A 15,667-nucleotide genomic window follows, 5' to 3' on the forward strand; every position below is an offset into this window, starting at 1 on the left:
TTTGATTTCGCAACATTTTATTTGTGTTTTGAGATTACAGAGTCTTTATTGCTGATCTAATACAATCACTCAGACATTAATATTTAAAACATCCTTTTGAAAATTATATTCTCAGAGTTTTTATTTCCTTTCTGTAGAATTATGACAGATGATTGGTTTGTTTTTTCCCCCTGCTTTCTAAAGTTCAGAACAGAATTATTTTCCTTATATGATTTTGCTGGTGTCGCCTATCTCCTTTTTCTAATATTAAAAAAAAAATTGTTACATTTAAAAAACTTATTACACTTAATTTAGAGATGATCACAGAGTAGGATTCCAGATTGATTAGGAAAAGCCGAGCAAGCAAAAAAGCTTACGAAAAGGCATAGCTACGTGGAGAAAATCTTTAAAAGATCAGAGGGGGAAAAAGCCAGTTAGGATGATTTTTTTCTTCTTCTTGCTACACAAGATAAAATGAGCTTAAAATCAGCACAAACAAATTCACTGATGAGGACAGCACCACCACATGCTACGCTAGTGACAGACACGGAATAGGTAAGCGACCCTTCTGAGATGCACCTTGGGGTCACTTGGGTGGAATGGTTATTTTCCTGGGGGCAGAGTCAGCAGTGTTTCTGACCCCATTTTTCCAAAGGGTGCCTGGATCAACGTATGACCCACAGATGCATTTCCCAATTGGCTTCCCTCCAGAAAACAGAGCTAGGCTAATGTCGCCTTCCCCACAAAATAAAAAAGAGAAGAGAAGGCTGGTAGCGCCGCTGTGCTAGTCTGGAAGGCCAGTCTGCTGTCTACAGTCTTGGAGAAAAACTAGGAACTGGTTCCACATGTTAGAGTAGGAAGTACTCAAATGACGCCCGGCAGCCCTGGCAACTTGGAACTGATTAAAAAGCTCCATTTCCGTAAAGCACCCAGGCTACACCTCCCAGCTTGCAATGCTCTGTCTTGATTCTGAGCAGAAATGCATGCAGGGTTTGTAATCTCTGGGGCTGCCTCTCTGCCTAAAGAGGAATGGGATGCTCTGGTCTTCCAGCCCCTGCCCCAGACATGCAAGTGAGAAGGCTAGCTGATACTAAGCAACGACTGCCTCTTAGTTTGCACAGGGAACACCCAGCCACGCTCCCTTACTTCTGCAGAGCTAACTAAATAAAAAGTGCACACGTCTTTATTCAACGATCTCTGGTGAACAAAGGAACACAAGGAAGTCCCTTCTTTGTCAGTGTGGAACATTTGCACCCACTCTGTTCCACTTCATTGACAGGAGTGTGTATTGGGAAATAAACGACGGTGTCCTAAGATAGCCAAGTACAGGCTTAGCTAAGGGTATCAGATTTCAAACCGGCATCGTGGTCCCAGCAGGCATACAGCCACGTCCTGAACACGGTTCTGCTCCCGATATAACTGGGCTCCGGTCAGAGAGGTGAGATGCAGGCTCGCAGAGCGTTCAGCCAGGGTGGATGCCAAGCGTTTGTCTAACAAGGAGTCTCACATGCCAGGCATGAGCACGTGAGATAAAGAGCGGGTTGACATGTCAGACACATGTACCTACGCATCATATATGGACATTGATCCCACACCAGATCCAAGGGAGGAGGACAAGATAACACTCCAGATTAAATCACAGACATGTTACACATCCCCAACTCTTGGCTGTTGGGATACGGTGCTGCGACTGGTTTGCTACACAGAAAAGCTCCTGCTAAGAAATTATTTCTCCTTTATCCTTGGCCACTTGTGCAGCCCGTATGTGCCAGGATCATAAAGAGCTACATGGGCAGATACATTCCTGGGGCTTTTTGCCCAAAAATAGACACCATTCAGACAGTGCAGTCTAGGTGTGAAATCCTGGCCTCTCTCAAGTCAAAGGGAGATTTTTTGCCATTGACTTTCATGGGGCCAGGATTTCACCCCACATGTCTAGAAACAACCAAAGTGACTTCAAGATACAGCTGGATTGCTGCAGAATAGGTTACTCAACCAAAGTAATAAAATTAATACCCTCAACTTGCATTTTAAAAATAGTTAAGTGGTCTCTTCTGAAAGTCTCAGGATCTGAATAAAATCCACCCAGAGCTGAAGACTGATACGTGACGGGGGATCATTCTATGATGCCTCCCACAGACAGTCTAATAACACTTCCAATAGCTTGTCTAAAACTTTCTACTTAACTCTAGAACTTTCTCCATCCCCTGCGATATTTAAAATTGGACTAAACAGCATACTAGGAAAATTTACTGTAAGGAACAATCATGGCATTGGACAAGCTGATCTAGGTGGTCTTCATCTCTAATTTTGGATGATTCTCTGACTTGGCTGTAGACCACAATTCGTCTTGTGTGTGTGAGAACACAATGCCATAAAGAAACATTTCCCATCCATAATGGCCAAGGATTCAGAGAGGGCAAAACAAGAATCGTCACTTGATCAGGTGCTCAGATACCATGGTGGTGAGCATGGAAGATAGAAGCCTAGGCTGACAGGTCAATGCCTCAGTGGAAGTTTGGTAAGTATCACTTGTAGTTCCCGAAATTTAAAAAAAGGAACATGTCTTCAATGACGGTGGTGAGACATGGCAACTTTAAAAATTACCTTGACATGTGTCTGGTTTTTTGTATGTAACATCCAGGCAGGACATCTTGGGCTAAAACAAGTAGCTGAGGCATATTTATCTTCCATCAGTTCTGTCTAATACAGCAAGAGTTGACAAGACATAAATGTGACTGTGATTGTGAACTCTACATAGATCACCTAGATTTCAGGACAGAGCATACTTCATGGCACTTGATTGGGGCCTGGTGCTTATAAATCCAAATAAGATTCCCTAGAATTCATTCACTGAACAAATGAATATTTGAAAATGAGACTCGAATAGATGGGAGTCTGGGAAACATTTCCATTAAACAGGTGCTTTTATACATAGAAGTCACTTCCAAAGAGGACTGAAATTCCAGTCGGAGAAGGATCATATCAAGAACGGTCCTCAGGACTGATTTGTTTTACCGCATCCTTCTGCAGCAGTGTGTGAACAGTGAGCTTCTGAGTTTTGTCTCAAAGAGCTACCTCGAAACGTAAGCAGCATTTGTCGGCAGAGTTACAAGACTGTTCCACAAGCACGAGCACGAGCTGTCACACAATTGCGCCATGAGAAACATAGCTTTGGTTGACTTGTAAAATGTTGGCACTCATCATAACTGCAGAAAAATACTGCAAAGCCGCTGAAGAATGGTGTGTCATTGGGTCTAATTCCGCTGGTGTGAACTCATCACTGGCTGCATCTCTGCCTCTCAGACTCCTAACTCAGGCTAATGGGATTCTCCAGCAGACGCTAGAGACTGAGCTCTTGGTTACAGCGTCCCACTGTGCTAAGGCAAAGTTCACTTTGGGTTGTTACCAAAGCCTGCCCTTGAACAAGAAGCAGAATTAGGAAGTTTTCCCCAGTGGCTGCTAGCAAGATTTAGTGTTTCACTACTAAGGCAGCAACAGTCTTGTCAGCAACGTCTAGAGCAAACAGGCTTGTGCTAGTTTCATTTTAACATGGCATGGAAACAAAACATCAGAGAGCCTCCTGCCCTGCAAACCCATGGCCACTGCTTGGGACTGTCCCAGATTCTGCTTCCCTGTAAGAAATGTTAAGGTACAAAGGAAATGTGCAACCCTGAAATTAAGTTACTGGACATTAAGGTACTAACGTAACGTGCAACCTTGAAATCTGATCTCAAATCTCGCCTCATGCATGGTCTTCCACCCCCTGTATATTAAAATAGACATACAGCGATAATGGATTACTTGAAGCTAACAGATACTTTGCAACAAAATTCAGCCAGATTCTTCTTCCCCCCCTTGCTTCCCACCTCCCAAAAACCAAAAATCAACCATCTCACAGTCCCATGGCAGTAAAAAACACCATTGGCAGAGGCCGCACGTACAGTACTCTAGTTTAATAAATAAATAACCTAACACACGGTCTACTATGTGAGCAAGTCCAGCTCTAACTTAAGAAGCTTGTACTGTTTCATCCTGTACAACAGTTGAGAAAAGGCTTGGATTCTTGTTTTTTACTTCTGGCTGCTGCTGCAGAAACTTAATACCTGAAAAAAGATGAGAAATAATGCTCTGTCAGTCAGCCATGATGTATGAACCTGTACATTGCTCCTGATCACTGCCAGGGCCAGACAGAGGGTAACGATTTAATGGGTATAAATGCAGAGGAGGAAGGAGATTGTTTAGGAGGGAATAACCTCTTCTTCCCTTGAACACCACATCAAATGTAGACATCTTGTACTCACCTGCAAGGCCCTTTGACTTTACATTTCAGACTCAGGAACAATTTTCAAAAGCCCCTAAGTCCCACTGACTTTTAATGACCTGACTGAAAAGCTTTACAAAAGGATGGTTTAAAAACTGGAAAGAATGCAGAAAAAAAACCAACAAAATTGCTTCAGAGCTGGAGAAAATGCCTTCCTGTGAGAGACTGAACGAGCCCAATTTGTTGGTTATCAAACAGAAAATTGGGAGGTGATTTGACTGCAGTGTATAAGTACATTTATGGGGAGAAAATACCAGGTAGCAAAAGGCTGTTTAATCCAGCGGAGAAAGGCAGAACAAGAACCAGTGGCTGGAAGCTAAAGCCAGACAAATTTGAGTAAGAAATAAGGCATACATTTTTAACAGTGAGAGTGATTAACCCCTGGAACAAAGTACCAGAAGAAATGGTGGATTCTTGGCCTGTGTCTTCAAACCCCAGACTGACCGCCTTTCTGGAAGATATGCTTTAGTCAAACACAAGTTATTGGCCGTAGTACTGAGGTAATGGGGTGAAAGCTAATGGCCTGGGTTATGCAGGAGGTCAGACTAGATGATCTCATGGCCCCTTCGGGCTATAAACTCTATGAATCTAAGTGCGTAAGTCGCTGCAAAATATGGGACTTAGACGTTTTTGAAAATTTCACCCCTTGTCTTTTGTGTGTGACCCGCCTGCGCGTCTCCTAACTTCTCCATATCCAAGACTACTGCAAGCACTTTGAGGCCGAGATGGTCTGTGTCCTGTACAAAGCCCAGCTCATTGTTGGGGCTCAACAAATCAGTACTATGTGAAACTGGGCAAAGAGAAATTTAGACTGAGTCCCTATTGAAAAGATCTAGAAATGGCCGAAGCCCCACAGCTTGTTATACTTAACGTTGGACGGGAACACATCGCAGAATGGGAAAGAGGATTCACTGACATTTTGCAGGTCCTTCCCACCTCTAACTCTGATGGCAATCCTGTAATGTTCATATCAACACTGACGTGCTGTGCATTGTACACTGCTGTTAAACTCTGGGGTTCATAAGGCAAAAGGAGCATATTCTGGCAAACCCCATCGCACAAACTCAAACTGAGCTGTGAGGGTGCAAACCCCTCCGCATCCCACCTGTAAAAAGGATGAAGGAACTTAAATGAATCAGAAGATTTCCTAATACTTTGATCTGGAAGAGAGAGAATCTGAGGTGTCATAATGAAGCCTTTATATTTTTACTGAGCACTGTCGATATATCCAGATCTGTGCAGACCCTGAAAAAGTCAGCCCTCGCTCCCAGTGATTACATTCCAAGGCCGACAGAAACAAGAGTTAAAACATACCAAGGTACGTTTCCAAAGGCACAAATGGGAGTTATGCACATAAGTATGGCAATCTAGCCCACAATGCAATAGATGAGGTTCCAGTGCTGAAGTCTGTACTGCACCAGAAACCCTCCCCAGGGACACTAGCAGAAATGCTGCTTTGTACCATTTTGTGCTTGTCAGACTTTAAAAACAATTTGTCATTTGAGTTGGCTGGATGGTGTTTCTGTGAGATTTGCCACTTTAGGATGACAGCTTCTGCCAGATACAATAGGCTGCCTCAGTTCATGCCAAGCATTGTGTGTGTCAGAGCTGATCGTGCATGGTCTGATTTCCTTCATTCTGTACCTCCACCATTTGATATCATGTCTTGATGTACCTGGGCAATAGGCAATTGCCAGGATGCCAGGAACCCTTCTCAGGGTACCAGTGGAATTAAATGCTTAATCGTGGTGATTCTTCTTCCTCATATATATAGGGTTGAGCTGATACCCACATATACATGGATGTGTGTGCGTAGATTACATGAGAGAGAAAGAAATAAGGTGGTTAAAGCCAGTACCTGTAGTAGTTTGGTTTGAAAGGCCCATTTTTATTTAGTCCCAGGTATTTTGCTTGTTCATCTGTTAGTTCTGTCAGATGTGCATCGAACGTTGGAAGATGAAGACTTGCCACATACTCATCTGAAACAGATTCAAGCCCTGGAAAATTAGCCTGAACACAGCGAATCCCATGGGTCCCTCCCCCTAATGTACAAACCAAAAAGGCTTTTGCATTTCATGTAAGAACTTGTAACAGATTATGGGTCTGTCTACACAGCAATGTAAACCCGGGCGTGAGCCTTCCTTGCGTCCACACACCAATTGTGTTAACCTAGGGCTTGAACCTAGGATCCCAGAACCCTGCAGAGCTGGAGGGTCCAAGTCTGTGTTAAGCTAGGACCCTTTTGCTTTCCTGTGTGCACATAGCCTCAGCTTGACTCTGGTTCTGGAAATCTTCTGGATTTATCCCAGAGTTCCTTGGGCAACTTCCTTCCTTGGTCTTTTCTCTGCCCACAATCCCTGGTGCAGTCTACTGCAAACAGAAGCCACACCTCCCTTTGCAAAGGGCAGCAGCTCAGCTCACTGTTAACCCACTGTCTGCTGAACACTGGTCTGCAAGCACACCACCAGACAGCCTGCAGGGTTTTCGATGGAGACCGATCAGAAGAAGCTTTTTGCAAAGAGAGCTGCTTCCTGGTCACTTCCTGGGCCAGATTTGGGGGCCAGCTGCCTGGGTGCCCTGCACTGGGGACAGGGGTAGGGGATCCCCAGGGGGTTCTGGAGCACTCTACACCTCAACCAGATAACAATAAATAAAATAACCAGCCAACCAAAAACCCCTCCACTGAACGTGCCATTGTGCGAATTACGGCTTGCCAGGTTTTGTTTTAATAGTCTGACAGCTCTGAGACTGATGTCCGAATTCTCCTCAGAACAGCTGCACATGGGCATTCTCCTGCCTCTGGGACTGTGCCTAGCGCTGGAGCGCCCCGTTCTCAGATTAGATGTCAGTTCAGTATAAGGCCTTCTCAGACTGGCGCCATTCTACCGAGACAGCCACCAAAGGAGCGAATTAGGCAGTTTACGTGCTCATGTGCTCCTTGGGGGCACCCGAGTCCCATCAATAACACAGTCTCAGTTAGGAAACAGGGTGGGCAGTAGAGTTTTCCCACAGTGTGCCACGTTCCTAGGGCTAGAGTGTTGATGGGCGGGTGGGAGGGGGCTAGGCACTCTGGGATATGGTTACTTTGACTGGATCTGTGCATTGCAATGTGGATGCCAGAGCCCTAAGTTCAGCACAGGTCAGAAAATCCCTTTCCCTAGGGTTCAAATGCAGTGTAGATGCTCAAGCCTAGGGTTACCTGACATGGCTCAGCTGACTCGAGTCCCACTAACCCTAGGCTTATATTGCTGTATAGAAATACCCAACGTGCCCCATCCTGACCTTTAGGGGAATTTTGCCCCTGTAAGAAGTGCAGGGTCTGGCCTTGTAGGTGTTAACATGCCATATGCAAACACAGAGGAAAAGAGTAGTTTTAAAGTGTTTCTTTCTTCATTTGTCTGCCTGAGTCAACCTTAGTGGATGCATCAAGCATTGCAAAAGACATTGGATCTCAGTACTGGTGGCTTGGGCCGAAAAGTGAAGGAAGAAACTTCTTTTTAAACCCAAGCACTGCTGTTCACCTTTACAGGGAGAAGGGCTATGCCATTTCAATAGATCTTGACATCAATACGAACGACCTCCAAGCTGAATACAACTTCTTATCCCTGAGAAAAATGTGTGATTCTTCTAAACACAGTTAGAAAAGAACTACACCTGCCTAGCCCAGCTGAAGGAAGAGAGTAAAAAATAGCTGCTGCAAAATCCTTGCAGCTCACAGAGTTTGTCCACTGGCCATAGCAGGGGAACGGGAGGCTGGACTCCTGGGGTCTGCCATTGAATCACTGAGTGTCTTTGAGCAAGTCATCTGCCTCTCTGCCTCAGTTCCCCATGCGTAAAACAGAGATAATGCTTCCCTACTTCATGGGGTGAGGCAGCCTAATAAACACATGTAAAAAGTTCTTGGCATCTCAGATGTCAGGTGCTATAAAACACGAAGTACGTTACCCCTCGTTACCTCTCAAGCTGCCTAGTAATCCACACATTTCCTACTGAGACTTATCTTATCCTCACGCTACTTCCAGAAGCATTAACACATCTTTCAGATGACAATAAATGTTCATATCAGAACAACATATGTTCTGGAGTCAGGAGACCCAAGTAATGAAGGGGAACTGCTCTGAGAGTCCCAGATGTTTGGCTAGCTATGCGAGTTGTATGGTCACTGCCATAAAGAATGAAGACATCTCTGGATTTGAAAAACAGAAGAGTCTCTTAGGGAGACTGAATTCCACCCTGAAACTGTGTAGCTTCTTCACTACAATGAACGCGAATTAAGTAGGGCCTGACTCACTACTTCCGTCAGCCAATAACCTCACTCTGCTTTCTAGCAGATACCGCTGTGCGGTAGGGTAGCGAGATACCATTTGATAAAAGACAGTTAGAGCAACTTGCCACGGTCACAGCTGCAGAGCCAAGAACAGAACCCCTCTGGCGGCCTCCCTATTCTTGCTCTCAACACCAATCCCAATATTGGGGAAAAAACTCAGATACAAAACCCACCAGAATGTGCGAGGATGAAGCCAGGTCTCCAAAAGCCACTGAGCGCCCCCACCCTGCTCCAGCTCAGTGAAAGCAAAGATGAGGTGACGGGAACACCCTTACCCATTTTCTTAGGCAGCAGGTAGACATCCTGTTTGTAGCGCCCTTCAGGGGCATTGTAGAGTTCTATCAAAGCCAGAGCCTGGGGAAAAAACAACACATCTGGCTGAGTAACCCCCATGTACCATGGAGCAAAATACGCCTCTTGCTCACCCCAAGTACTGCTCACCTGCGTGGTTGCGGTGATGGACAATACAAAGGTGGGAACAGTGGAACAGCTCAGGTTCAACAGACGGCCCTGAGAAATAAAATGAATAAGCTCCTTAATTCACATTGTATTGTACCTTTCAGCCTGGGGGATCCCAAAAGAAGTTGATTATCTATAAAAAGCCCATAGAAACTGCTTCAAACCATCAATTAAATGCTGCCCCGCTGGGGTGGTGCACAGCTGTCCTTTAAGAGCACAGAGCACCACTCAACAGAAGCGAGAAATCTTCTTCCCAATGGAACCTGCAGGCGGCTTTAGAGGCACAGGAGGTAGCAAACTCCCGTTGGACCTGAGACACCAGGACCAAGCCCCTGTATCTGTGTGAAAAGGACCATGGAATCACCCGACAGCCCGCACCTTCAGAAATGCAGCAGCTTGCCAACCCCATGCCCAGAAGATGTAACCTGGTGAATCGCCAGCATCCCCGTGCAGCTGCCAGCGCTTTCTTTCCCAACCAGCACTGACTAGCCAGGCCCCATTTAGCTTGTAAGAGCTGAGGAGATCACAACCCGGGTGGAACAGGCTTAGGAAGAGAGAAAGACATGCAGGGGAATGCAGCCACCTGTTCCTTTGTGAAAGCCAAAGGAAATATTTGGAGGCAACTTTCTTAGCAGCGGGTTGTAGCCTTAGGGAAAGCAAACATAGATAGCTCATGTGCCCACCAGTCCTCATTTGAATCTCCACTGCTGAGTCGCCAGTGATGGTTAAAAGCTCAGTCAAACAATGTCAGAGGAATGACATCTGACGACATGCCAGTGGGTGGGCTGCTGTGGGGAGTGGGCTGTGGGGCTGTCTGGATCACACAACATGCCAGAGGGACAGACACAACAGGGCTTCTGGAGTTAACAAACCCTTCTACCCAATGAGATGTTGGTGAGTTGCTTAGGTCCATGCAGCGATCTCCAGAGTCTCTTGTGCTCTGTGCCCCATTCAACCCTTGGTCTCTTTACCGAGGCAGCCCACTAGGGCGATAGTCCCCACCCTTCACGTGCTACTTACCTCTGCCAGCAGCACTATCCTCTTCCCATCTGGCCAGATGACATGGTCTACCTGAGATCTCACCCTCTCCCAGGTCAGCTCAGGCGTACGTAAGCTTGCCTGAAACAAAGCATTTAAACAGTTCACGCGCTGGCAAAACATCAGAAAACAGCAGCTACAGGGCAGCAAGGGAGAGGGGAAGTAACAAAGATCCTCCACTGACACTGTTCTGGGTTTATAGATTCCTCCAGGTCTGTTCTCTGTCTCACTTCAATGGAGCCTTTATGAATCCTACATTATATGGGGCAGTTATTAATTTATCATAGGCTGGAGCTCTAACAGCAGCTGTAAGAATTCTTCTGATTGCAAAGCCAGCTAAAAAGCTGGATGAAAATGGATTTACAGTCACGGACACTAGACCCACTCATAGCTGGAAAGAAAGTGACACCAGCAACATGGTGGCTGGCAGCAGGGTACAGAGAAATGACGACTGTAACCACGTGTCTATGGGCAAAACAAGTCTTTCTGCTATGGGCCTGCTTTCAATACAGCAACAAACCCCTTCTGGACCCGCACTGCAAGGGAGGGATGATTCTATTGTCCCGCTTCTCTCCAAACACAGATGAGCCGATTTAACGTTCTGTAAAGTAATCGGCATAATTTGCACCTGGGTTACAAGCAGTGTGCTAAATTCCAATCAGAGGCAGTTATAAACCACCGATTTGTAAGACTCAGGCTCGGTCTGCACTTACCTCGGCGATTCAGCGGCAGTCGACGGGAGTTACGCAAAGAACTTGCGTAACTCCCGTAGATTTCTGTGCTTCTCTTCTGCGCGCCATCTTCACTGCACTGCGCCGACGGGAACCGCGTTCCCATCGACGCAGCGCTACGCTGCTTGAGGTGGTGGTTTTAGTACGTCGACTTCTGGATTGACTGAGCGGGTCTTCACTGACCGCTCAGTCGATCCAGATAAGTCGATATGACAGCGGCGACTTTGCCACCGTCAGTGTAGATATAGCCTCAGCAAAACCCTTACTGATTTAAACATGTGAAAGCAGATAGATTAGTAGCAAGAGAAGTGCTGCTGTCATTAGCTGGCTACTGAGCAGGAGGAAAAAGGGCCATTGTACTCTTCCAGGCTTTATTTCTGAAGCTAAACTAGTTTGGGCTCAGCTCTTTTGACTCCTTTGAGAACCTCACTGTAGCGACAAAGCCATTTTTGGCAGCACAAAACAGTTGGTATGGATGGAGGATCTAGCTTATTCTGCAGCCCAGTCTGTCAGAACAACTAGCACTGGTCAGGCACCACTGCTCTCAGATTACTGACTGATCTCAGAAGCTTTCAACACTGCTGAGCGTCAATGGCATGAGAGCTAGGAGGATGAGGGGAACCGATGACATGAATGTAAGAAACCCTCTCCCAGGACCTGCACCAGAAAACACACCAGTTCTTACCACATCGATTTCAGTATTGGAATGTCCCATGTTGCACACAATACAACTGTTCTTCATTCTGTCTAGATGTTCTCTTGTCACTACGTTCTTGTTACCTTTAAACCCAGAAATATATGGTAATTCATACGAATGCTGACATAGTGACAGTGTGTTCACCATTACATAGCCCACTCCAACCAACTGGGTTTTACAGGATGAGAAGTTCTAGAAAAAGGCACTAATTTTTCATGAATTTTAAGAAAAACTAGAATGAAAATTGTATTTATTACATACACATACTAACTGAAGTATGACCCAGGCTCTGCCCAGCAAACAAGAGGGATGCACGAATCCATTCAGATAAAGTAACAGACTAACAACCCCTGCTCCCCCGGTACTTCCACTCCAAACTCAAATTCAACTTTCTCTGTGGTCTGAATTAGCTCCCCCTCCAGTGCCTGTACCCATATATTCTGTTCTGCTGACCCATGGTACTTCTGGGCTGTAGTTTGCTTGGAACAGGAAGGACTAAAATAGCTCGAGTGTCCTCCCAGTATTTCGGCAATGAGGAAGTACCGGGAACTTCTCAGTGAAGAGGACGGCAGCGAGCCTGCTCTCAAGAAAACGTCTAGCCCAGCTTTGCAGGTGCCCAGGCTTCTCATTGTTCTCATGAGCATCTGAACTCTTAGGTGCCTAGCGAAGACCAACTCTGCGAGGATTTAGAAACAAGCAGGTCGAAGTCTCATGTACCTTAGCCGCTTGTCACTTCATGTGAGCTAAGGTGTTCACCATACTGGACATACACAGCTCTTGGTTGTGGGTGCAGCCTGAAGCAGCCTCGACAACCTGCTCCAGTATTTGTTGGGTGCGGACAGCTGTACACTGGCCCTTTTTCATAACTCCATGCAGCTTTTTGGGCTGCTGTTGCCCCAGCAAACTAAAAGCGACAGATTTAACGTGTTCCTGGACTGTTGTGGGCAGAGCCAAAGCTCCAGCAGCCAATGACAGCGCATGGGTTATTGGCCAGCAACTAATGTGAAAGCGCCTCCTTGCTTGGAGGACTATAATTGGCTGCTGGGAGTTAGCACCTTTACAAGTATTCCATCAGTACCCATTATTTTTCCTCTATCACTGTCCCCATCCAGTGGGATGGGTCTGACCAGCAGATCGAGTGCATTTCATCTTACAGCTAGTCCTGCTGCCCTGTGACATACATACCTGTGCAGGTGATGACAATGTCAACTTGTCTGATAACCTCATTGAGTTTCACAAGGCGGAATCCATCCATGCTGAGAGAGGAGAGGGAAAAATATATGGAATCTGGGGATTGGCTGAAATATACCAGATTCAAACAATGCGAGTCTCAGCTACCAACATTAACCCTTTGGAGCCAGGGATTGGGATCCCTGATGCAGCACACTGAGGGACTTGTAGTAGCATCAAGAACTGTGCTGTCTCGAAGGACCTTAAATGGGGTTGTAACGGGGATAGTGACCCACTGAAAGTGACATTGTGGGTTCCATGTTCTCTGTCAATCATTTCAGTTCAAAGAGTCTCAAGTATATTGTAAAATGGCATTTCAGCCCTACAAACTGCAGCTGGGATCTGAAAATCCATCACTATAAATAATAAAGAAATTAGGTCAAACATTTTCAAACCTAGGTGTCTAATATTAGCCTTCTAACTCCATATTTAGGGAGCAAAATTAGTGGCCGACACAGCTCCTACTGACTTCAGTGGGAATTGCAGGTGTCAGCACATCTGAAAACAAGGCCATATTTCTTTATGATCCTAAGTATGGATTTAGGAATGTAACTTTAGGCCCTCTGGCTTGAAACACCTGGGTTTAGATTTTTTTTTTCCATGATGACCATCAAAACCTGAGTTTGCAGAGTCATCCCCCTCATTAAAATTCCTTCTCCGATGTCACCACTATGCTGCCTATAAAGTATATGATCATATTTACAATAAAAAACAAATGCAAGTTTTTTCCTCCTCTGGGTTTCTGTGTGTTTCCCATCCTGTCTTGATGGCTGTCTTTTAGAGGGTGAAATCATCAAGGAAAGGTCGGTCTATCTTTGTGACTTGTACAGTACTAGGTTTATTGTTGATATGAAGCAATCAGATTAACAATAAATTGATGCATGAAGCAGAATGGTCTGCAGCTTACTCTCTTATAGTTGGATTGTCTCTTGCAAGTTTGTGCATGTTGCCAAGCAGATAGGATTAAGGCTGCATGGATCAGATCTGCTGAGTAAGCAAAGCTGATTAGTTACTTTTCTGACCATGACCACACTTTGGAAGTTTGATGTTAGAAGGCAAGAGGCTGGTGTGTTTAAACGAGGCCCTGAAGCTTTTGGTACTTTGCAAAATGATTACCTTTCCTTTCCAACTCCTTTTTACTGCAGTTCTTAAGCATAAGTGGCATCTCCGCAATAAGCCAGATTTCATTTGGAGAAAATGAGGCCAGAGATAATTGCAACATCCACGCGTGAGGGGATAGCTATGTGTTTTCAGTCCCAGCTACAGCACCAGGATTTGTAATGTGTGGTTTGTAACTGGATGATCTGAGAAACTGACACATTCCTTCAGTGGACTCCCCCACTGAACACAAATAGGGGCAAAGTATGATATTCAGAGTTAAAATTCTGATATCACTAAAATCCATAACACTCTGGCAGTCTCTAAACCTTCAACTGTCTCTTAAAACGTCTGCTATCTCTAATAGTTGAGCTGTCTTATCAATGGATACAGATTAGCAGGCTGTTCCTGAGGAAAGTGACCCCTTACTGATAGCAGCTATGAGCAATGGGTCACCCTGAACCCGTGCAGCTGGGACAAAGTTGTTTTCAGTACTACTGCAGAGAGTGATTCATGCGGACAGGATCTGTCTTACGGTGAGTGAGTAAGACCCATGGAAGGAACCAGACTCCCCACTGCCCCTTACCAGGCTTGTAGGGCACAAATTGGATCGATCTCTGTCACATACACTATGGAGCCCATGGCCTTCAAAGCAGCACAGCAGCCCTTTCCAACCTGCAGAGGGAGAACAGCCCGACGGCAGAGGATGAGAAGCCAATAGCTCCACGGTGCACAGCATAAGTACAGCCTGCTCCCTACAGAAAGGTGAAAATCTCCCAATTTACAAATGTAAGAGCAAATCCACTCTCTTCTCTGTATGGCAGCCAAGCCACACCCCGCTGCTGTAACCTTTATGATGAATTTAACACACGGGGGGAAGGGAGGAGGGGGAGGGCGGGTTGGGGCGGCCCTTGACATATGGAGCGTAACCAACCGGAGCTAACTTTGCTGCAGTGCTGCCAGAGATAGGGCCCAAAGCAAAACCCTAGAGCCAAATTCAACCAGGCTTTAAACAAGGCTGGATCCACCCCAAACTTTGTGGCCTGTACTAGAGAGTGGTGCATTAAAATTCTGGGTTCAGTTTAACTCCAGGAATGCTAGGGAACTGGATCAGGCTCCAACTTTAGTCACACCATAACCAGATGATGGAAAAATTCCATTTCAGCACCACACTTTCTTTTCTTCATACACCCCACCCCAGAAAGCAGCAAGACTGGTGCATTAAAAAAACCACCAAACTTCTTACCTTCGGGAAATCTAAGGCCACGTCTATACTACTGTGGCATAGCTACTTGGCCACAGCTATACCGCTGTAACCCCATAGCGTAGATACAGACTACGGTGACGAAACAGGTTTTTCCATCGTTGTGGGAACTCCACCTCCTCGAGCGACGGTAACTGGGTTGACGGAAGATTCTTTCATGCACTTAGCTGTGTCTACACCAGGGGCTAGGTTAGTATAGCTACAATGCTTAGGGGGTGGACCTTTCACATCCCTAAGCTCCGTGGCTAAGTTTTAAGCGCAGACCAGATCTATAGGTCTCTTACAACCTTTAATCTATTTGGATGGTGCAATATTAATGTTTTAATCTCCCAGCGTTAACTAACTTTACCCTTTACACACACAGAAAACCTGATAGGGGAATTCAAGGGCATGGCTGACTTGCCAAGAATTCCCCAACGTGTTTGATTGTGCAATCATTCCAGGGGTTTACTGGAACATGTGATCACCATGTGCATTCAACTCTGAGATCACAGTCAAACCACCTGATGTCTGGTTCAGT

The 15,667-nt window shown here is 45.7% G+C and overlaps 1 protein-coding gene across 3 annotated transcripts in view; it reads right to left on the reverse strand.

Annotated features, from left to right (window-relative positions):
- The window catches only part of AHCYL2 (adenosylhomocysteinase like 2), a 183,121-nt gene continuing 167,454 nt past the window's right edge, over positions 1-15,667 (reverse strand). For all 3 annotated transcript variants that reach the window (XM_067534980.1, XM_067534981.1, XM_067534982.1), the window contains exons 10-17: positions 14,470-14,558; positions 12,741-12,811; positions 11,544-11,638; positions 10,110-10,208; positions 9,072-9,140; positions 8,906-8,984; positions 6,162-6,282; positions 1-4,085 (exon numbers count right to left, since the gene is read on the reverse strand). In XM_067534980.1, the coding sequence (XP_067391081.1) occupies positions 4,079-4,085; positions 6,162-6,282; positions 8,906-8,984; positions 9,072-9,140; positions 10,110-10,208; positions 11,544-11,638; positions 12,741-12,811; positions 14,470-14,558 (630 nt within the window). In that variant the 3' untranslated portion in view covers positions 1-4,078. The remainder of the gene's footprint in view (positions 4,086-6,161; positions 6,283-8,905; positions 8,985-9,071; positions 9,141-10,109; positions 10,209-11,543; positions 11,639-12,740; positions 12,812-14,469; positions 14,559-15,667) is intronic.

The sequence above is a fragment of the Emydura macquarii genome, unplaced genomic scaffold (assembly GCF_026122565.2).
Source record: "Emydura macquarii macquarii isolate MOO-44397 ecotype Brisbane River unplaced genomic scaffold, CSIRO-AGI_Emac_v2 contig_3470, whole genome shotgun sequence".
Lineage (NCBI taxonomy): Eukaryota > Metazoa > Chordata > Testudines > Chelidae > Emydura > Emydura macquarii.